This window comes from Eschscholzia californica, unplaced genomic scaffold (assembly GCF_041429995.1).
Source record: "Eschscholzia californica isolate CP2 unplaced genomic scaffold, dmEscCali1.0.p SCAF_1, whole genome shotgun sequence".
Lineage (NCBI taxonomy): Eukaryota > Viridiplantae > Streptophyta > Magnoliopsida > Ranunculales > Papaveraceae > Eschscholzia > Eschscholzia californica.
The window spans coordinates 19,342,123-19,363,818 of NW_028238198.1; the positions used below are offsets into that span (position 1 = coordinate 19,342,123).

Below are 21,696 nucleotides of genomic sequence, written 5' to 3' on the forward strand. Positions count from 1 at the left end.
ACGAGTGGATAACGAGTTTGGAAACCTAAATTTCCAAACCCACCACACGCCCACAGACGCAAGCCGGGCCACGACACGACCATGTCAATCTGACTCGTCTCCTAACCGGGTTGCGCCAGTCTATTTTCGGGTTTGACACGACTCATTTGCCACGACTAACGCACTAACTACACCCACATTATTCTTTATTAGGCAATAGAGTTTATGACATGACAACCAAATAAAAGAGATGATAGTTTGGAGGAGCCAGAGAAGAGCAATGTCATGTTTCCTCACCAATCTCCTTCTTAACAACACCACCATCAAAATCTCTCCTCATTTCCCAACTCCATTATCTCTTTCTTCACTCCACAGCCATCTCCATCTCCCCACGGTAAACCCTCTCTCTCTCTCTCTCTCTCTCTGTGCATACTTCTAACCCATACAACTCATTACTCCCAACAAATTTCTAGGGTTTTTTCAGCTGGAATTACCGTTCATTAGCCCGCAGGATCTGTTCAAGAACCAGTGACTCTAAAAGAATGGGTGATAAAGTCTTCTCAACTCTAGAGAATTTACAAAATTCAGACCAAGTATCTTATCTCACTCAGAAAGAAGCTGCTGAGATTGATGAGATACTCATGGGGTCTCTAGGGTTTAGCGTCGATCAGTTAATGGTTAGTCAAGTTTGCATTTTTTTCCCTTATTTTATCACTAAACACATTTCCTACCCAATTTTGTCACAATTGATTGATTTTCTGTCTTGTTTTTAATTTGAAGGAATTGGCTGGGCTAAGTGTTGCTACATCAATTGCTGAGGTATATAGTTTCTCACTATCTTTGATTTTTATATAGATGATGATATTGTCTTTTTCTAGTTGCAAGATAGTTGTAGTTTAGCACACCTTTTGTACTTGAATCTATGAGGCACATGTAACTAAAATGAGTTAGATTATGATATTTGCGAAAATCGTCGAAAGTTTGAGCTGGTTTGGATACAAGTTGAAAGAATATCTCGTTCCGTAAATCCGTTTCACCACATGACTAGTATTTAGAAAAATAAAAGTGAGTGACTTAGATTGGTATTTCTTTATGCGGGTAAGTTCTGTAATAACTGTGTGAGATTGTTTCATTACAACTTTCTTCTTTTATTTTCATATCAAGTGACATGGGTAACTAAGAAAGTATGTATATTCCGCTTCGTACTATTGAGTGAGTTGCTTCTCTTTTGATATAAGAGTTTTGAAACTGTTTTCACATCTATGGGGAGCTCGATGAGTGTTCTTGGTGAGGGGTGTTTGAATATTTTGATATGCAAAAACAAGAACAAGTAGAGTTTTAAGGACGGACATAGGATTTTAGCTGCACAGTTTATCAACTATTGTGTTTCCACGTCATGAAATACCTTGGTGGATTTGTTGTATACTGAAACCAAAGATAGACTGTTTTACTTTACTTAGCATCTACAAACATTCTTTTTGTTATTTATATTGGACAAGCAAATCTATTGACAGAATTATCAGTTGTGGTAGGTTACTAGATATGTCGAGTCAACCAGAAGTAACTAGTAGAGATAAAGATGAGGAGTAGACTCAATAGAGCTTTTTCCAAACTTATTGATTGGGGCTTGTCATCAGAGATTTATTGTTTAATTAAGAACATTTACTACATCAGAGTACTAGAGCTTTTACATGACAACACTATCTTGATCCCGGTCATTATCAGCTTAAACTTAAAATAATAGTGGTATACCTGGTTGCTGTTATGCTGTGGAACAAGCGTTGCTTGGGTCTGTATATTTTTGCTTATCTATCTGAAAATTGCAATAATTGTGGGTTCCAAGATTATCATTCCGCTGCTGAACACACATTTATGGTTTCTGTATTGTCTTTGAAACAGTTACCGTTCCCATATTTTACCAGAGAGCGTAATGCCATAATGTCATTTGGAGAGGCTATGTTTTAGGTGACTGATTAAGAGGCTATGTTTTAGGTGACTGATTAAGAGGCTGTGTTGTGTCAATTCTTTGCATATTTCCACAGAATGGCTACAAATTTCCATTTAATGTATCAAATCACATTTTTATATAACATACTCGAGCTTGTTTACAACTTTTGTTATTTTCTCTACTGTGCTAGGTATACAAACCAAGTGAGTACAACCGAGTTCTTGCATTATGTGGTCCTGGGAACAATGGTGGTGATGGTCTCGTAGCTGCTCGTCATCTACATCACTTTGGGTACAAACCAGTTATTTGTTACCCTAAACGTACCCCTAAGACTCTTTATAGTGGTTTGGTTACTCAGGTATTGTGCCGATACTGAAATTCATCTATTAGGCAAACACCATATCTTGATTTTCCCTGACAGATTCTCTAAATGTCTTAATATTCTAGCTCGAATCACTGTCAGTGCCTTTCCTGTCAGTAGAAGATCTGCCTCTGGACCTATCTAATGACTTTGATATCCTAGTAGATTCAATGTTTGGGTTCTCATTTCACGGTAATAATTCATTTCCTAGGTAACTCTTTCCCCTTGTACCATTATATATATATATATATATATATATATATATATATATATATATATATATATATATACATATATATATATGTATATATATGTGCATGTATTTGCATAGGAGCAAATTTCTAGACAAAGTTATTTTTTTTTAATTGTCAGCGTGCCTCGAACCCTTTACTTCTAGGGTGGAAGACTAAACCTCTTACTACTCCAACCATGGGTTGTTGGCAACCAGTTTAACAAAGTTGCTCAACCATGAAAGCCCTAATTAGTCAATCAGTTCTATATGGTCTGTATTTTCTTCGGACATGTTGGAGATTAGTAAAAAAGACCTTGTGAATAAGGCCAAGCCAAGAAGTGAAGAACGAGCGAAAATCAAACTTAAAATCATACCACTCTTCCTGTTCAGAGATGAGTTGCTTATCACTTTTCCCTCTTCTGTTCCTTGACGCAACTCACGCAAGTTGAGCTTCGTCTTTTGAAAACCTTAGTTCTTAGGAGCTCTTTCAACTGCTCTAATCTAAGCTTCCATGTTGTCCTGCAAAATCATGGGAACCAATCCAAAAGAACCATGCTTGCATCTATTAAAAAGTGTGGTACTACTGAGTTTACTAACTTGGAAGATACACATTTACTTGAATTAGAAAGCGTAGCAGAGCATTATTATCTGCTTACCTTGAATCTTACAAATTACAATTCAAAATAATTATTTGCAATTAAACAGATATATGTCTTCTACTCTTCTCTTCTACATCACAAACTTGGCCATTTAGGATCAATTATTGATTTTCTAAGAATCAATAAGAGAAGTCATCTAATCTGTGTCTCAGACACTTAGCAAAATACAACAATGTCCCATAACAATTATACACCTTCGTTTTAGGTGCAGATCTTACATTGAGTTATTACTGCAGCATGAGAAATTATGGGATGTCATTATTTTGTGAGTGAGAAGTATTCTGTAATCGATATGTATAGATGCATGTAAGTGTAACATCTACTTACTCAATATCTTAAACCTTTTCTCAATTTTCCAGGAGCACCGAGACCACCATTTGATGATCTCATCAGGAGGCTGGTTTGTTTGTGTAGCCAAGATCAGACTCGTCAGAGATCACCAGTCATTGTATCTGTAGACATTCCATCTGGGTGGGACGTCGAAGAAGGGGATGTTGGTGGGGAAGGGATTAAACCTGATATGCTGGTTCGTCTCTGAAACCTTCAATCTTTTCATATTTCAGTCACCGAACATTTCAAATCTTTTGAATATAAATCAATGAAGAATTATTTCAGGTCTCATTAACTGCTCCAAAGCTATGTGCGAAGAACTTTACTGGTCCGCATCATTTCCTTGGGGGTAGGTTTGTTCCGCCATCTATTGCGGAAAAGTTTAAGCTTCATCTCCCACCATATCCTGGCATCTCCATGTGTGTTCGGATTGGAAAGCCTCCACAAGTCGATATATCAGCTCTACGAGAAAATTATATTTCTCCGGAGTTTTTGGAGCATCAACTTGAGGCTGACCCTATAGATCAGGTATGAGACAACCCCTTATACATAGCGTATGATTATCATTAGTTACTGCGGAAGCATGGGGGTACGTGACAAACCTGATTAGTCAACTCTGGGTGGTAACTAATTGGGGCGGTCCTGACTTTTTTGTGGCTCGAAGCGATCTGAATAAAATGTGTCTCTATTTGGACCCTGAGACATGCCTTCTAATTCTAACATGAGGCAAGTACTGCGAATCTATAAAAAGTTTTACATGACAATAATAAGAAATTAATAATGGAAGATGGCCCCGAATTTTGTTGCCCAAGGCGAGGCTTTGCTTGCTTTGGGTCAGACCCAGGCCTGAGCAAATTTAGAATATCTACGTTCAGCAGCATAATCTAGTTAAACAAAGGTTTTCATAACTGTTGCAGTTCCGGAAATGGTTTGATGATGCATTGGCAGCAGGGTTACATGAACCAAATGCAATGGCCTTGTCAACTTCCAACAAAGATGGGAAACCGTACGCTTCTTCTCTTTTTTTTGCTTATAAATCTTCTAATCACAAATTAATAATGTATGCTGCTTTTATACTATTATATTTTAAGCCTTCGATTTTGGATGAAAACTCAGAACCCCCGATAGATCCAGAAGCTCGAAACTTAGTTTTCCATGAAAGTAGAACAAATTTGGAACTATCTCAATATTATTACTTATTAGTATAACAAGGTTTAGTTTAATGTTTGAAAGAGTAACATATAGGTAGTAGGAACGACGAGATCAGAATGTGTACCTTTTAGTATCATAGAGGAAACACAACAGTCAAGACCAGTGGGAGGAATGGGTCATGTAAGTCCAAAGTTTTACAGAGCTAGAAATGAGAAGGTGATGTGTGAAAGAGGTCTTGTTTGATGAATGATATGTTTTCGTGTTCCAGATATTGAACCTTCCTTGAAAAATGTGGTTCTGGAGGGAGTTGAATTGTGACCGAGGTTTCTTTTTCTGAAGCAGACTTAGTAATACGATGAGAATTAGTTTATGCTAATGTTTCACTTGTTCCAAGTGCCGATTTCGTCTGTATATTGTGTTTTATTCAACTAACCTGTGGTTGATGTATTTGATGTTGTCATTTCCATAGATCATCCCGAATGGTTTTGCTAAAAGGGGTCGATAAGGACGGCTTTGTATGGTTAGTACTATTTTCCGAACATTCTAAATCGTACTAGGTCAACACTTTTTTTTGAGTTACATATGTGATATGTGTTTATACCTTTTTTGTGTTTGATACTGGTCGAGAATTTTACTTCTCATCTTCAATGCTCATTTTTTAGGTACACTAATTATGAAAGTCGGAAGGGACGTGAGTTATTAGAAAATCCTCGTGCTTCACTTCTTTTCTATTGGGATGGACTTAATCGTCAGGTAATTTGTTTAGACTCTTGTAACAAAATGTTCTATTTAGGGTCATCTATATTGATGGTTAAGACGATCTTGAGTTCTTGACAACATGACTACGTGATTTGAGTGCTCCATATGTTATTATTATTATAATCTTTTTAGGAGTATAATGCCAAATGATTGTTTCACACGAATCACACGTGCCAGCTTTTATTTTGGTGAATGTGTTATGAGATATTTTAGGAAAAGAGGAATTTGTGGAGATATATGGGATAATTATGGGTGGTGGGGTTGGTTCATCTTCATCGGGACTCTTTCAGTATATGGATGATTTAAGATGGTTTTGCTAATTATTCGTGAGGTGGGGTACTAGTGGAGAAATGGTAAAGGCCATGGGGTGAGAAAAATGTGGGAATGATTAGTGGGGACTGGGGATAGACCTTTCCAAGACGAATATATATCTAACCATATGATTTTAAATTTCTGGACGAAGATGTAGGGCCAAAGTTTTCTATTGTAACATATTAGACATCAATCAATGATTTGCAGGTAAGAGTGGAAGGACCTGTAGAGAAGGTTCCTGAGGAAGAATCAGAGAAATACTACCATAGTCGACCTCGTGGAAGTCAGATCGGCGCCATAGTTAGCAAACAGGTCTGTGATTTCCTGTATCAGATCCTTTTTACCTGTCAGAACTTTAATGTGGTATGTGCTCAGTATTTTCTTTCTTCTTTGACAGAGTAGTATTGTACCTGGAAGGGAAGTGCTTTATGAAGAATATGCAGACTTGGAAACTAAATTTTCTGATGGGTTAGTTATGAATGGTTTCTTTTCACTTAGTTTGAGTTTGCAGGATACTGAATCTTCGATTAACTTGCGAGATCCTCAACTTTTTTCCTCCTAATGTGTTAGTATGGAGTTAAAGCATATATGTATTTTTGAATGGTTTCTTCGAATATGTCCTACTGATTTATTTGTGATGAATTCACCAAATAGAGAAACTGAATTTGTTTTCTTTGAGTATGCAGAAGCTTGATCCCTAAACCCAATAACTGGGGAGGATACAGGCTTAAACCAGAGGTACTCGAGTTTTGGCAAGGACAACCGTCTCGCTTACATGATCGGTGTGTCAGCTCTCTCTCTCTCTCTCTCTCTCTCATATATTTTTAAACACCGTCTCTCTCAAATCTTTTACTTAATGAGCATAAACTTCCATGTGAGTGCCTATAATTTTGGATTCATATCGGATTCCTTCGTTGATTCAACAGGTTGCAATATTCTCTTAAAGAGATCGATGGAAGGCAAGTGTGGGGAATTGATCGATTGGCACCATGACTAGCATCTTCTTTGTAATAAACTTTATCGCTTTCTACCTGCGATTTCTCGCTCTTAAATCATTATCCTTGTCAGTTTCATCTCTCTGTTCTATGTATGGGAAATGCTAGTGGTAGCCCAACTATAAATTTGTTGTGAATCTGTAAATGTTGGTGGAATTGGGTTTGTTGTTGCCATTTTAATGACCTTAATAATGTTATGTTGTATACATTTGTTCTGAAAACCTTAATTAAATTTTTGGAATAAAATCAAGTCTGAGATTTATTTGTCTTCTAGTTTTGGTTAATGTATTTCTTCGGCTTTGATTTTTTGGTGACATGTATGTCTCTCTACTGGTGAGAACAGGGCGTGATGGTAAGTCTTGTTTGTTTATGTCTTCTCCCAAACCACTACCCTATTTTAAAAAGAAAAAGATGATGGGGGTGGTTATCGGTGATGGTGGAATGGTTGCCGTTGTAGTTGTTGTTGAAGGTGATTAATGGTGAAAAAAGAAGAAGATGGTCTTCCGTAAAGAAGGGTATTTTTGCCTATTCCACATGTGCAATTCACACACTTGAAACTTAACTTCGAGTTGATGGTTTCTATCCACCTGCAAGTGTTAAATAAAAAATAACTGACATTTTTTTTCTTCTTCTACTACAAGTAAACTACAACTTCTGTCACTTTAAAACCGTAGATGGATGAGGAAAACAAATCCCTCCATCTCCACTTAAAGAAGTTTTTCCAAGTGATTTTATAATAGAAATTAATGATATTGATGAGGTAAAATTCTAATTTTCTTTTTTGTATTTTTCGTTTTTTTAGGAAGAATCAAATAAGATTTCATGAGCAAAATTCGTAGTGAAAGTGACGATTACTAGAATTTCATGAAAATCCTACGAAAATTTATTACTTTTTCTAGAGTCGTCCCACGAAATTATAGACAAATTTGTTGTAGTTTTCCATAAGTTTTTCGAAGTAAAACAGAACTTTCATAACTTTTAATATTTCCTATCTTACTTTTAATATTTCTTATCTTACTTTTATATATATATATATATATATATATATATATTCTTTGCAATGTTTTCATAGAGCTGAAATTCCTAACCTAATTGAGCTCCTTACAATTGAGAGAATACGCTATTCTTACTTATGAATCCTATATTTTTTTTCGGTCAAGCTCAATCCATAGAGTTCACATCCTCCCATTCCATAATCAAATCATTATGAGAAGATGAAAGATCTAAATTATGATCTACCGTACAACAAGTTCCAACGACAGTTTCAACAAAACAAAAAAAAAAAAAAAAAGCCAAATTATCTAATTTTGTTGCAACCTAACTTCCAATTTACCACTCGTTTGTGTGATTTCCACGAAAATATGGCAAGTAAGGATGCTTGCCACTAAATCTGGCTAACACAAGTGAAGTTGCCAATTTCGTGGCAAGTTTGCTTCCCATTGGCCATTATTTCGTTGGATTCCCCTGGTCCGTTAGTAAACCGACTCTCCTCCTCCCATGAGATATGAGGGCTAAACCGACTCCCCTTCCGTCTTTTGTACTTTATTATTATATATATGTTTTCAGGTTGATTGTGTCATTCTTCCCATAAGCATCATCAACCTGTAAACATCTCTCTCTCTCTCTCTCTCTAGTATGAGGAATACGGTGATGAAAAGACAACGATGTTCAGTGCCGATGAGCCTCCTCCCCGACGATCTCATCACCGAAATACTTTTAAATTTACCAGTCAAATCTATTCATCGATTCAGGTCAGTATCCAAAACGTGGTGCTCTATGTTATCAAACCCTAATTTCACTGAACTTTACCTTAATCATGCTATTAAACATGACAAATCTAGTATCATCCTGAGTGACTTTATGATAGAAAGATCATACCTCATCGATTGTTATTCATTGGCATCTAATAAATCTCTAGATTTGATGGATCACCCATTCATCTCTGTTAGTGAATCCACCAAAATTACCATTGTTGGTTATTGTAATGGTTTAGTTTCCTATACTTCCAGTAGTGATGATAGGTTTCACATCTGGAACCCATCTACTAATGAATATAAAACATTACCAGTATCACCATGCGGTGACGTGAAAAAACTTTCTATTACCGCTGTGTCGTGTGGGTTGGGTTATGATTGCAAGATTCATGATTACAAGTTTTTGATTATTTATAGTGTAATGGACGGAGATAATTTTTTTAGTGTAGTTATGGTCCACACTTTAGGCTCGGAAACATGGAATACCATTGAAAACATTTCTTATAAAGTCTTCAACTACGGTTTTGGTGTGTTTCTTAATGGAGCTCTTCATTGGATAGGAACTCGTGCTGCTGTCGTAGGGAAGAGATGCTCCTATGATGTTATACTTTCATTTGATATGGTTCATGAGAGTGTTAAGGATGTCCCGTTACCTAAGGAATTGAACGAAAAACCCTCATTATCACTTAGTATGGGTGTTCTGAGAGACCATCTTTGCATATTTGATAATAACAAAAGTAAAGTTCAAACTCAAGTATGGGTAATGAAGGAGAATGAGCATGGCGGCCGTGGGTCTTGGACTAAACTGTTCTCCATTCAAACAGACAATGACGGTTCATTTAGTTATTTCCTGAAGCCGATTAAGTGTTTCAATAACGGTCTCATGCTATTACAGAAAGGTAAGACGGATTTAGTTTTATATGACCAGAAGCAGAAAACTCTTACTAAGCTAAGTTACTTGTCTCATGCTATCCAAGCAATCAGTTGTGTTGGGAGCTTAGTTTCATTAAATTCTAGAACATATTTGAAGCAAGAATTCCATGACCCAATGTAGTTCTTTTTGAATGTTAATGTAAGAACTTTCTATTTATTTCAATTTATGTCTTGAGGAAATTTCTACATGTTCTTTTTTTCATCTTTTCCTAAATTTAAGTAGAGAGTACCATGAAGATTTTGTATACACTTCTTTAGTGCTAAGCTTTAAAAAATCGGCCTGTCGACTAGCAGCCGAGCCACTTGTCCTTTTTGAGGACCGTTTAAATCGGCGCCTAGGTAGCAGACTAGACCCGAATCAACTATAGCGGTCGACTAACTAAGCTGGATATTAAAATTGCTTGCTTTGGGTCAGGCCCAGGGCTGAGCAAATTTAGAATATCTTTAGTAGCATAATCTAGTTAGTCTAAGTTCTTTGTAACTCTCTTGCAGTTCCGGAAATTGTTTGATGATGCATTGGCTGCAGGGTTACATGAACCAAATGCAATGGCCTTGTCAACTTCCAACAGAGATGGGAAACCGTATGCTTCTTCTCTATTTTGCTTATAAATCCTTTAATGTATGCTGCTTTTATATTTCCTATTTTGTTAAGCCTTTGATTATGAATGAAAACTCAGAACCCCCAACAGATCCAGAAGCTCGAAACTTAGTTTTCCACGCAATTTGAACAAATTTTGAACTATTTCAAATATTATTACTTATTAGTATAACAAGGTTTAGTTTAATGTTTGAAAGAGTAACATATAGATAGAAGGAACGGCGAGATCAGCATGTGTACCTTTTAGTATCATAGAGGACAAACAACAGTCAAGACCAGTGGGAAGCAATGGGTCATGTAAGTCGAAAGTTTTAGAGAACTAGAAATGAGATGTGGGGAAGAGGTCTTGTTTGATAAATGATATATTTCCGTCTTCCAGATATTGAACCTTCCCGAAAAATGTGGTTCTAGAGAGAGTTGAATTGTGACAGAGCCACAGAGGTTTCTTTTTCTGAAGCAGACTTGGTAATACGATGAAAATTAGGGTTTATGCTAATGATTCACTTGTTCCAAGTGCCGATGTAATCTGTATATTTTTTTTTATTCAACTAACATGTGCTTGATGTATTTGATGTTGTCATTTCCATAGTTCATCCCGAATAGTCTTGCTAAAAGGGGTCGATAAGGACGGCTTTGTATTACGGTTAGTACTATTTTCCGAACATTCTAAATCAACTAGGTCAAGAATTTTATTGAGTTACATTTGTCATATGTGTATTTACTTTGTTCTGTTTGATTCCGGTGGAGATTTTTTGTCATTGTCAATGCTCATTTTTAAGGTACACTAATGATGGAAGTCGGAAGGGACGTGAGTTATTAGAAAATCCTCGTGCTTCACTTCTTTTCTATTGGGATGGACTTAATCGTCAGGTAATCTGTTTCAACTCGTGTAACAGAATGCTCTATTTAGGGTCATCTATATTGATGATTAAGATCTTGACAACATGACTCCGTAATCTGTTCACCTTCATCAGGACTCTTTCAGTATATGGTTATTAAGTATGGTTTTGCTAATTATCTACGAGGTGGAGTACTAGTAGAGAAATGGTAAAGTCCATGGAGTGAGAAAAATGTGGGAATGATTAGTGGTGATAGACCTAGCCAAGTCGATGGAAGGCAGGTATGGGGAATTGATCGATTGGCACCATGACTAGCATCTTCTTTGTAATAAACTTTATCGCTTTCTACCTGCGATTTCTCGCTCTTAAATCATTATCCTTGTCAGTTTCATCTCTCTGTTCTGTACATGGGAAATACTAGTGGTAACACAACTATAAATTTGTTGGTGGAATTGGGTTTTGGTTGTTGCTATTTTAACTAAATTTGTCTCTTTCATGGTTGGTTAATGTATTTCTTTCGGCTTTGAACAAGTGGTAACATGTATGTCTCTCTGCTGGTGAGAGCAGTGCGTGATGGTAGGTCGTGTTTGTTTAGGTCTTCTTCGAAACCACTAAACTATTTCAAAAAGAAAAAAATATATATACATCCACTTTCTTACTAGAATAGTAGAATGATGTTAATCTAGGTAGTGCTTCTCTCTATAAGTATGCTAAATTTTCATCTTAATAAATCAATTCCAACTGCATGACTTTAAAAGCCATAACTCAATCTTTTGTCAAGTGTACTGTTTTTCTTTTTCAAGTGAAGTCAGATGATTAAGGACATATGCTTTCCTAAAATCACATCATAACAAAAGTATTGTGCATTCCTGTGGTTAGCACGGAGTGTTCATTTCCCACATATAAGGAATTGATTTACAACCGTTTTTAGGTTAGTTTATGAAAATAGGATTTTAGAGTAAGTAATTCTTTAAATATGTGATGATCCGATTTAAAATTATTTTTTTCAAAATACTTAAAACTAATGACAATGCATAAAGATATGGAATTTGTATTCCCGGTGACTAGAATAGTCTTATATTATGTATGATTACTTTAGGGTTTTGCCCCATCATACTGTGGGATTTTTGAGCTTGAAAACGTGTTTTTTTTTCTTGTTCTTTTTCGAGCATGACGTGTGGCTTGGCTAGATCTGATGTTAAGCTAAGTTTGTTTTCATCAAATTCGAAACAATTTAATAAAAATAGTGAAGATGTAGACTATCTTATTTTGTTGGAAAAATAGGCTAGATCAATGAAATAACATAATAGATAAAACTTCGTTCATTGTGTGGCTGTGTCATGGTATGGAGACCACTGCCTTGAAAGTGATTTCGGAGCAACCTCGTTGCAAATTGTCTTTTTCGATCACTTCCCAAGGATTTACCAGAACTTACTGTCTCCGACTGCAGTGAAGAAGATAATATGGAGATTGTAGAATTCTAACTCAGTAACCAAATTTCAAAGTGAAACTGCTCTTCGTCGCAAAAGAGTCATTTCACTTTAAGTCCCAAGCTCCCGAGCACCCGAACGCACAGGTTCACGGGCTTGTGTGTGAGCGCATGTGGGAACCTTCTCTACTCCACTAAGTTCTTTACAATGAGTTGTCAAGCAATTCATTATAAAGACTATCTAGTTTCACTAGTTCAAATATGTGGGATAATAGATTGAAGAAGAAATGACTTTGAATGTCATCTCCTATCTAGAGGTGGACCCCACCAATGTACTAGCTAGAAGACAAAAGAGTCTTGACTACTAGCAAGTGGGTGCTCTCAATTAATTTCAAGAATGAACAAAACCAACATCTCTTCGTGCTGTTGTATCAAAAAAAAATTCTCTCTCTCTAGGTTTAGTTCTGTTTTCAACCTGAAAGGTTTCTCTATCAAGAAATCTTTTCTGAGTGGTGAATATGAGCAACCAGGAGAAAAAAACTTTGTTAATGATGAATAGCCGACCAGGAAAAGATTTTGTTGGTAAACAAAAGCAAGTGGAACCAGAGTTAAAGGAGTCTAAGGAAGAAAAACAAGTGAAACCACTTAGAGGAAGAAAAACAAGTGAACCAGAGCCAGAGCCAGAAGAGTCAGAGGAAGAAAAACAAGTGAAGGGCAGATGCTTTACGCCATCATGAAGAAATGATGAAGATGTGGAAACCGCATGCAGAGAGTCTTCATAACAATTTTAGAACTGAAAGAAGAATTAGAGGAACAACAGGCTCAACAAGTTGATCATCAAAGGGCTGCTCAAAATTTTAGATCTTGTGAAACAACAAGATTGATGCTCTGATAACATGTCTAATTTGTAATAGAATGTTATTTCATTGATATGATCAAGAGTTGTGTTACAATGAGTATTTATACAAGGTGAGTCAATATACAGGAATGAAAACTACCAAACTTATACTATTGTATACTCTACTTATAAAGATATGATATGTTAATTGATGTACTGATTGATACTAATTGATAACCTTCAAGATCCAAAATCAGAAGGTAAACTCTAGATTATCTTTATAACTTACTCAAAATTTTAGATCTTGAAGGTTCTTATGAAAAGATTCTGTTGGTAAAGAAAGGCAAGTGGAACCAGAGCTAGAGGAGTCTAAGGAAGAAAAACAAGTGAAACCACAGCCAGAGGAGTCAGAGGAAGAAAAACAAGTGAACCACAGCCAGAGGAGTCAGAGGAAGAAAAACAAGTGAACCACAACCAGAGGAGTCAGAGGAAGAAAAACAAGTGAAAGGCAGATGCTTTACGCCATCATGAAGAAATGATGAAGATTTGGAAACCGCATGCAGAGGGTCTCATAACAATTTTAGAACTAAAAGAAGAATGAAGAATCAAAGGAACAGCAGGCTCAACACGTTGATCATCAAAGGGCTGCTCAAAATTTTAGATCTTGAAGGTTCTTATGAAAATTCAGAGTTTACCTTCTGATTTTGGATCTTGAAGGTTATCAATTGGTATAAGTCAGTATGAATCAGTATCAATTAGTACATCAATTAACATATCATATCTTTATAACTAGAGTATACAATTTGGTAGTTTTCATTCTTGTATATTGACCCACCTTATATAAATACTCATTGTAACACAACTCTTGATCATATCAATGAAATAACATTCTATTACAAATTAGACATGGTATCAAAGCTCAATCTTGTTGTTTCATAATAGTTGTGCGAAAAAATACAACCGAAGAACCCAAATTTTGGATCTTGAAGGTTCGTATGATTATTCAGAGGGATAAGGAAGAATTACTCATCCCACCTTTTAAAAACGTCTTTACATAAATCCCCACCTTTTTTTAATAATTACATTTTCCACCACTTTCCGTTAGATTTAACCATAAATTACTGTTAGTTGAAATGTAATTACACATTTACCAATTTGATATGTGTAAACTCTACAACAGAATTCAGTGACACTAAAATGAGGGGTGCCTTCAACAACAAGCATGGGCGTTTATAGCACATATCCCTTCTCCCTTATCTTCCCTTTGTTAAATCTCGAACTAAGGTTTTTATAATTCATACTCTTCGTGTTTCTAACAGTAGGAATTACACACAAGGTTCTCGAACTAGGTTTTTTGTACTTCAAACTAGTGAGTCTCTCTCACTCGTCTCCAAACACTCTTTATCTCTCATCTTTTGAGTCCATATTGAGTTTAGTAAGGAAATAGTGAGAGAGAGAGAGATGTTATTAACAGACTGTCTTTGTAGTCTCTCTCTTCGTGTTCTAACTGAATCTGAGTACTTGCAGTCTTTATTTTTTAAATCACTGGTCTAGGTTTCTTTATTTTGTTTACTTAGAACAAAATTTATACCCTGAATTTCTATGAAGTTTTACACTTCTGTTTCTCTGAAATTTATACTCTGAAATTTTATAATCCAAAAAACGGCTACATTTTGGATTGATCATGTCCATTAATTTTGAAAACCTGGTGTAATTTGTAAATGAACTAGTAAAACATGGCCTAATATGTGAATGGACAAGAAAATAAATATTGAAAAGTTTAAAGTTAAATCTAACAGAAGGTGGTGGAAAATGTAATTACTAAAAAATGAGTATCTATATAAAGACGTTTTCAAAAAGTGGAGATTTCAGTAATTCTCCCTAAGTGAGAGCGTATTTCCCTATTTTGGTCTTGAAGGTTCGAATGATAATTCAGTGTTTACTTTTCGATTTTGGATTTCGTATATTCGAGTGATAATTCATATTTTACTTTCCGATCTATGTGGTCTATCTAGGGTTTTAGCTTGTATACATTTGTTATGAAAACCTTAATTAAAATTTTATTTTTATGCGGTGCAAACGATTTAATAACTATCTTTATAGCTCTGGAATGTTTCAGTTTATGCTCCTACCTATTATTTGGGGATACCAAGAGGGATGGACGGTCTAATGAGGCTACTACAAAATATTTACTCATGGATGGGGCAAGAAATAACTTAGAAGTCTATGAGCTTAATTTGTCTTTCTTTCATATAACCAATAAGTTTCTTTCGGCTTTGCTTGGGTGGTAAGATGTATGTCTCTCTGTTGGTGAGAGCAGGGCCTGATGGTAGGTTGTGTTTGTTAGTGTCTTCTTCTAAACCCCTATCCTACTTCAGAAAGAAAAATATGCATACATCCACTTTCTTACTAGCATGTTGTGGATCTAGGTAAGTACAAAAATGTCAACATTTGGTAGCCACAGTAGTCGATAGTTTTGGCATAAATTCTATAATCTTAGAGGTCTCGATTCCCAGAGGTGAAATTCATCGTTATTAGTTTGTCGGACCTTAAGCTCTATGTTGTTGGGCTTTAGGCACTTTTAATTATTGGTTTAACATAGTTGGTTATTGTGTTTGTCACATCTTAATGGTGTATCGATGCCTTGTAATGACTAACGTAGATCGCAGTCATTTTTTTAAATGGTCTAAAGGTTTTTCTCTGTATGCTAAATTTTCATCTTAATAAATTAATTCAAACCGCACCACTTTAAAACGCTGTCACTCAATCATTTGTAAAGTGTATCTTGTATCGTTGTCAAGTGACTGTTAGATGATAAACAACATGAGCTTTCTTAAAATCACATCATAAAAAGAGTATTGTACTTTCCTGTTATTAACATAGAATAACATAGATCGTCATTTCCCATATAAGGAATTGTTTTATAACAACGAAGGAGAAGGATCTAGTTTTAAGTTTGTGGTCATCCAACTCAAAACCAATTCACAATGAGTGGAAATGACCTATAAATTAAATTATTGGTTGCTAGTTACCTCTTCTTCTATGTGGGACTATTCTCGCACGTCCCCTCACGTGTGCCTTGTTGGTCTAACATGTGTTTTTTTTGTGATGTTTAGCAGGTGTCGCTTTTAAGCCTATTACTTGTGGGCCTAGCTCTGAGACCATACATGTTGAGTTTGTGGTGAGAATAGTCTCACGTGAGAAAAAGACCCATTCTCCCATCTATAATTTGTATTTCTGATGACTCATGTACGATTATTTTACACGTCTCTTTATGTATAGGGTTCTACTCCACACATATGGGGTTGTGCTCCATCATGGTGTGGGCTCCAAACCTTTAGAATGTGTCTTTTTATTTTTTGGACGACGTGTGGCGTGACCTAAATATGACAATGTGTTAAGTTTGGGTTCTTCAAACTCAAAACAATTTGACAAAAAAAAGAGAAGATGAAGACTTTCTGTTTTTGGTTAATAGATTATCTTCTTGCACTTGGATTCTAGGCGAAGAAATATGGACGCGTTTATCCACCGTGTCCCAATTAAATTATCCTACGTGTCACCACCAATATTCAAAAGTTTTACGATAATACCACTTCATTATTTTCTTCACGTCTCTCTCACTCACTTTCATTATATACTTGAAGAAAACAGAGAAAACTAGGGTTTCTACAGAAAAAAAAAAATGAATCCCCATAATGGTCAACAACCCGAATCAAACAAAAAATCAGAGACAATTTCCACTTCGACTACTACTAGTAGTTTGAATTCTTCCTCAATTTCATCAGATTACGCTCCATACCCTAAAATCGATCCTAAAGATGTTGCCTTTCCACCTCCTCCTCCATATCAAGAAAATTGGGATTCGATTCCTGTAGGTTCTTCTCAATCAGAGACGAAATCAGAATCTCAAATTGATTCTTCAACTGTTAAATCTTCAGTGGTTTCACCTAAATCTGTTACTTGGAGCCCTGAATTGGCTACTGAATCACCTTCTGTTTCTGTAAATACTGCTAATACTTTGCCTCCTGAATCTAATCCTTATGTTACTCCTGCTACTTCCATTCCACCTTCCAACGCCAAGAGTAAGTTCTCTCCTTTTTTTTTCTATCTAATTAGGGTTTTGTTTTTTTGAGTTAGATTGACATATTATAGTTCTTGATTTGAAATTGATTAGGGGATTTTGATTTAATTGATTGGATTGATTTGTGAAGTTTGAAATTTGGGTTTTGTATCAGATACTGTGAATACTGTGAAAGATGTGCTTGGAAGATGGGGAAAGAAAGTTGGGGAGACAACTAAGAGAGCTGAAGATCTAGCTGAAAATGTTTGGCAACACTGTAAGTTACTGAAACCTAATCAATAATTGTTATGTGCATATTGAAAAGTAAGGGTATTGTTTGGGTTTGAAAGTGTCAAAGCAACTTTAGTAAGGTTGTATTAGAAAATGTGTTAGTTGGTTGACCTGGTAAGAATTATTTTGCTCAAAATCTAAGCAGTTTCCAAGCCGACCCTAAATCCCGTTGTCCGGACTGATTCTGTTGAGGTAATGCGACAGAGTTTCAGTTTAATATACATACAAACTCTTTCGTTGTGTTTTTCTTTTGGCAAAAATTGTTTCTGAATATGCTCCAAGCAACTCCGTCTTTGTACCCGAGGATGCATATTAATGGGTTCTAATTTAAGTTTGTGAACACCCGACTCAAAACAAGTTGGCAAGGAGTAGAGAAGTCATAGACATTATAGTGTTGTCATGAGACTCCCTTGGTTCATGTGGGCCTAAGTCTATTCCTACACACTCTATGTGGTTTTCTTTAAGCCTATTACGTTATTAGAGGAAAGGAAGAAGTGTCACCATTGGGTCTATCACGTGTAGGCTTAGCTCATATACCACATTAATTTTTTGTACATCTAACTCAAAACCAATTAGCAATGGGTGGAGAGGTCCAACATATTATATTGTTAGTCGTGAGACTTTCTTGATCAATGTGGGACATATTGACTTTCTCGTTACTTAAGCTTGTCGAGCAAAATTTCGAGTTCATTGTTTCTCGTGCTATGAAGAAATTTGAACTACAACTATTTACGGTGAATTGATGGTAATGTCAATTATCTTCTTTTATATCAGTGAAAACCGGTCCTAGTGTTGCTGATGCGGCGCTAGGACGGATTGCTCAGGGAACAAAAGTTCTAGCAGAAGGTGGTTATGAGAAAATCTTCAGGCAAACTTTTGAGACAGTTCCAGATGAGCAACTTCAAAGGACATATGCATGTTATCTGTCAACTTCTGCTGGTCCAGTTATGGGTATTTTGTATCTGTCAACAGCTAAACTTGCATTTGTAAGTGACACTCCTCTCTCATACCAAGTTGGAGAGAAGACTGAATGGAGCTATTACAAGGTATTATACTACTATGCTGTTAAGTGTACTTGCTTATGCATTGTCTTGTACTTGAAAATTTGATATAATCAGCTTTGTGCCTTCTAACTTGAGTCCCATTCACCGACGTGAAAAAGATTAATTGTAGTCCAAGGTTGATCTCTCCTCATTAAAAGGCCACTATTTAGGCTGTTTACCAACTTACCCCACCTTGTTTGATCACATAGATTGTGGCTGTACGAATTGTTACTACGCAGATGAAATTAGTCACCAATAGCCAATATAAATATATAATTCAAAGTGAACTTCCAGATTCAGTCTGGTTTTGACAAACCAATTGATATTCTATAGTCACGCACTTGTTTTTGCTAAGGTGGTTCTATTGACCATATTCATCAAGTTCAAGCATGTGTAGAATTACCATAAAAACATACTGTTATAGTTCCTGTTTAGTGGTTACTTTTGGGTCCATTTACAGTATTTGAGAATTTGGAAATGAGGATATTCTTTGCTTCTCTCTCATACCAGCATCGATCCAACAGAAGCCATGTAAATCTCTAAACAAAACCATGCCTGATCTAATTTCCAAATGGATATGCTTAACTTGATTCAACAGAAGCCATGTAAATCTCTAGGCAAAAACGTTATTTTTTTTTCCCTTGTTTTTCCTGTTCTTTTGTTCTCCCTGTGTATAGTTTTCTCTTCTGTAAATATTAATTCAAATTATTCAAAAAAAAATATTTACTCTATCGCTTTTGTGTATTCTCTTATTGCATTTTCGTATCTATAGGCACTCTTCCAGGGCCCATGTTAACCGGTTTCTGTGTTGAATAAGGAAATTAGGTAATAGGTAAGCTACTAAATATGCCATAGGAGTAATGCTTCAAGCTATTGCATTGCATGTGTTGAACACAACAGCAAAACGGCTCCCGCACGTAATCTTATTTGCTTCAAGATGTTGCTACTTCATACTTGAACACCAAATTTTGTTGGATACTGATTAAACCCATCCAAAGTTGCATTGCTAACTTATCACTGGAGTTAACAATATTACATCAGTCTGTTCATACTTCATGCCAAACCTCTTCTTCTTTGTACCCTCAAAGTTTCAGCTTATAAAATGTTTACTTCCATCGATTCGCTTAATATATATGAATGCACACTACTGGTTCTTAAGCATCAACTTAGTTACCCATTAGCCATTTGTAATTCCTCTCTGAAAGTTAAAATGCTAACTTCATGGGTTCAATTAACAGAAAAACACGCATGCTCGCGCGCGTACACACATACACACTATATGTAACTAAGTATTCCCGTTGTGCACTTGTGCTAACACGTGCAAATACACATACACTCTCTTATGGATACTACTGTCCATATTTATTTATAATTTATATATACAGTAATACAAATATATATACTGCTGATTCTCAATCATCTACTATGATTACAACGTACTCTTTTGTACTGCATGACTGATTCATCAGATGAACCAAAGGGAATATAATTGTAGTACACGATCCATTTTATAATATAGTTAAGCTATATGTTTTCACTAGAGTAGATACCGTTTCCATCAAGTACTTACATTATTAGTTTCTTACTATAATTCTACTGCTGATATAAACAGGTGGTTCTCCCATTGCATCAACTTAAAGCAGTTAATCCATCAACAAGCCAAGGTAAACGTCCCGAAAAATACATCCAAATTATCTCAGTCGACAACCATGAGTTCTGGTTCATGGCGTTTGTAAACTATGACAATGCCGTAAAACACCTGCAGGAAGCTCTGCATTCTCAAAATTCATCACCCGTATAGACTCTTGTTGATTTCTTCTGTTTGAAAATTTCATCTTCTTAAAATATGAACTTCATGTTGTAGCGGATTTCATGAATATGATTTTATCTCGTGCCAAATGATATTCGATTTGTAAGGTGTGTTTGGTATTCCTGTATCTTTGAACCTAAAGAGTGTAGATTATTTTATTGTTTGGATAGTATGGTTGTAATTCAAAATGAACTCATAGTTCTTGCTGATAATCAGATTTTTAATGTATTGACATCTCAATTTGATTTAGGGTTGTTGCTTTTAGTATCTCATTATTTTTTTTAGTAATGTAAATGTTGCCTATTCATATGGAATATAGTTGAAGAGCAGAAAAAGCACATTGACCAGGAAGATGAAGGATTTTAATGGAGGTCACTCTTCATTCTCTTTATCTATAGGCGCCCAAACCAGAATCAACCCTTGAAGAAGGTGAAGTCAGGGAGATTTACACCAAGAAAGGGACTTCAAAGAGAGAATTAAGAATATTTAAGAGACAAATAGAATTTGGCTCAAGTAAGAGTAGCAAAAACTTTTTTTTGGGTCAGGCAAACCGAAGAACCCGCGAGTCTATTAGATCGGTTGGTTTGCTGAATTCTGTGACCATGTTTGGCACGCCCGAAATGAATAAGATTACCAGGTATTAACAACTCGGTAGTAAAATTATTTGGTTAAAAATTTCAACAAAGGGAATAAGATTCTTTATGGGACCTCAAGAACCCCCGCGGCAGTGTCCAAAGCGTGACAGAGCAGGTCAAATTGAAGAACTTGTGGAGATAGGTTTGTGAAGACGGTGCCCAAAGCGTGACAGATAGGTCAAACTGAGGAACTTGTGGAGATAGGCTCACAAAGACAGTGTCGAAAGCGTGAAAGAGTAGGTAAAATTGAGGAACATGTGTTGTGGAGATAGGTTTTCACTCCGTGAACTGAATGGCTCACCAAGCAACTCCATATTTGAGTAACGGAATAGCAACCATTGGGATCCTATATGCGGAGGAAGTTTCTCGTCCTCATGGACATGGAATAGTCTTTTAAGGTTGTTCATGTTGTACTTTGTTGTTTTTATTTTTTTCGCTATTATCATGTGAAAATGAGAAAATTGTGCATACCACATTGATGGAATAACTATTGAGAGGAACCCACACCAAAAGATATGTCACATTACAATTTTGGATTTCCTTGTTTGAGTGGGAGTGTTTGGAGTAGTACCCTTTCAAATGTTGCATACTAGGAGGTAAGAATAAAGTAAGAAAAAGAAGTGAAGTTGTTGGTTATTGGCTAGTAGTGACCCCTCTAGAGGGTGATGTTGGTGGGTCAAATAGAGATGTATGTTGTTCAAAATCCACACATGTATTGTTTGGTCATTAAAAGCCAACC

At 36.0% G+C, this 21,696-nt stretch overlaps 3 protein-coding genes and 1 long non-coding RNA gene across 6 annotated transcripts; all 4 read left to right on the forward strand.

Moving 5' to 3' along the window:
* Positions 1-169: 169 nt before the first annotated feature.
* On the forward strand, positions 170-6,973 carry LOC147564900 (pyridoxin (pyrodoxamine) 5'-phosphate oxidase). Of its 2 annotated transcripts, none has more exons than XM_086651056.1 (14): positions 170-373; positions 453-656; positions 760-798; positions 2,118-2,285; positions 2,375-2,480; positions 3,539-3,705; positions 3,795-4,037; positions 4,427-4,515; positions 5,131-5,181; positions 5,324-5,414; positions 5,940-6,044; positions 6,130-6,200; positions 6,419-6,514; positions 6,659-6,973. In XM_086651056.1, the coding sequence occupies exons 1-14, from the start codon at positions 230-232 to the stop codon at positions 6,723-6,725; spliced, it is 1,641 nt and encodes a 546-aa protein (XP_086507182.1). In that variant the 5' UTR covers positions 170-229; the 3' UTR covers positions 6,726-6,973. The 2 variants fall into 2 exon arrangements, 1 of the variants encoding a protein (XP_086507182.1); XR_015228408.1 differs by having other exon boundaries at positions 221-373; positions 4,427-4,841; positions 4,930-5,181.
* A 1,174-nt stretch (positions 6,974-8,147) lies between these two features.
* On the forward strand, positions 8,148-11,382 carry LOC147564901 (pyridoxine/pyridoxamine 5'-phosphate oxidase 1, chloroplastic-like). Of its 2 annotated transcripts, XM_086651093.1 has the most exons (5): positions 8,148-8,478; positions 9,907-9,995; positions 10,602-10,655; positions 10,792-10,882; positions 10,987-11,382. In XM_086651093.1, exons 1-5 carry the CDS (start codon positions 8,392-8,394, stop codon positions 11,047-11,049), a joined length of 384 nt encoding a protein of 127 aa, XP_086507219.1. In that variant the 5' UTR covers positions 8,148-8,391; the 3' UTR covers positions 11,050-11,382. The 2 variants fall into 2 exon arrangements, with proteins under 2 accessions (XP_086507219.1, XP_086507209.1); XM_086651083.1 differs by having other exon boundaries at positions 8,254-8,478; positions 10,792-11,382.
* On the forward strand, positions 10,224-10,525 carry LOC147564902 (uncharacterized). Its single transcript, XR_015228414.1, has 2 exons — positions 10,224-10,309; positions 10,392-10,525. It is a non-coding gene; the product is annotated as an uncharacterized LOC147564902 (long non-coding RNA).
* Positions 11,383-16,277: 4,895 nt separating the features above from the next.
* Positions 16,278-20,571, forward strand: LOC147564903 (GEM-like protein 1). The gene is made up of 4 exons (XM_086651071.1): positions 16,278-17,200; positions 17,354-17,455; positions 18,244-18,515; positions 20,125-20,571. Exons 1-4 carry the CDS (start codon positions 16,801-16,803, stop codon positions 20,311-20,313), a joined length of 963 nt encoding a protein of 320 aa, XP_086507197.1. The 5' UTR covers positions 16,278-16,800; the 3' UTR covers positions 20,314-20,571.
* Positions 20,572-21,696: the final 1,125 nt, after the last annotated feature.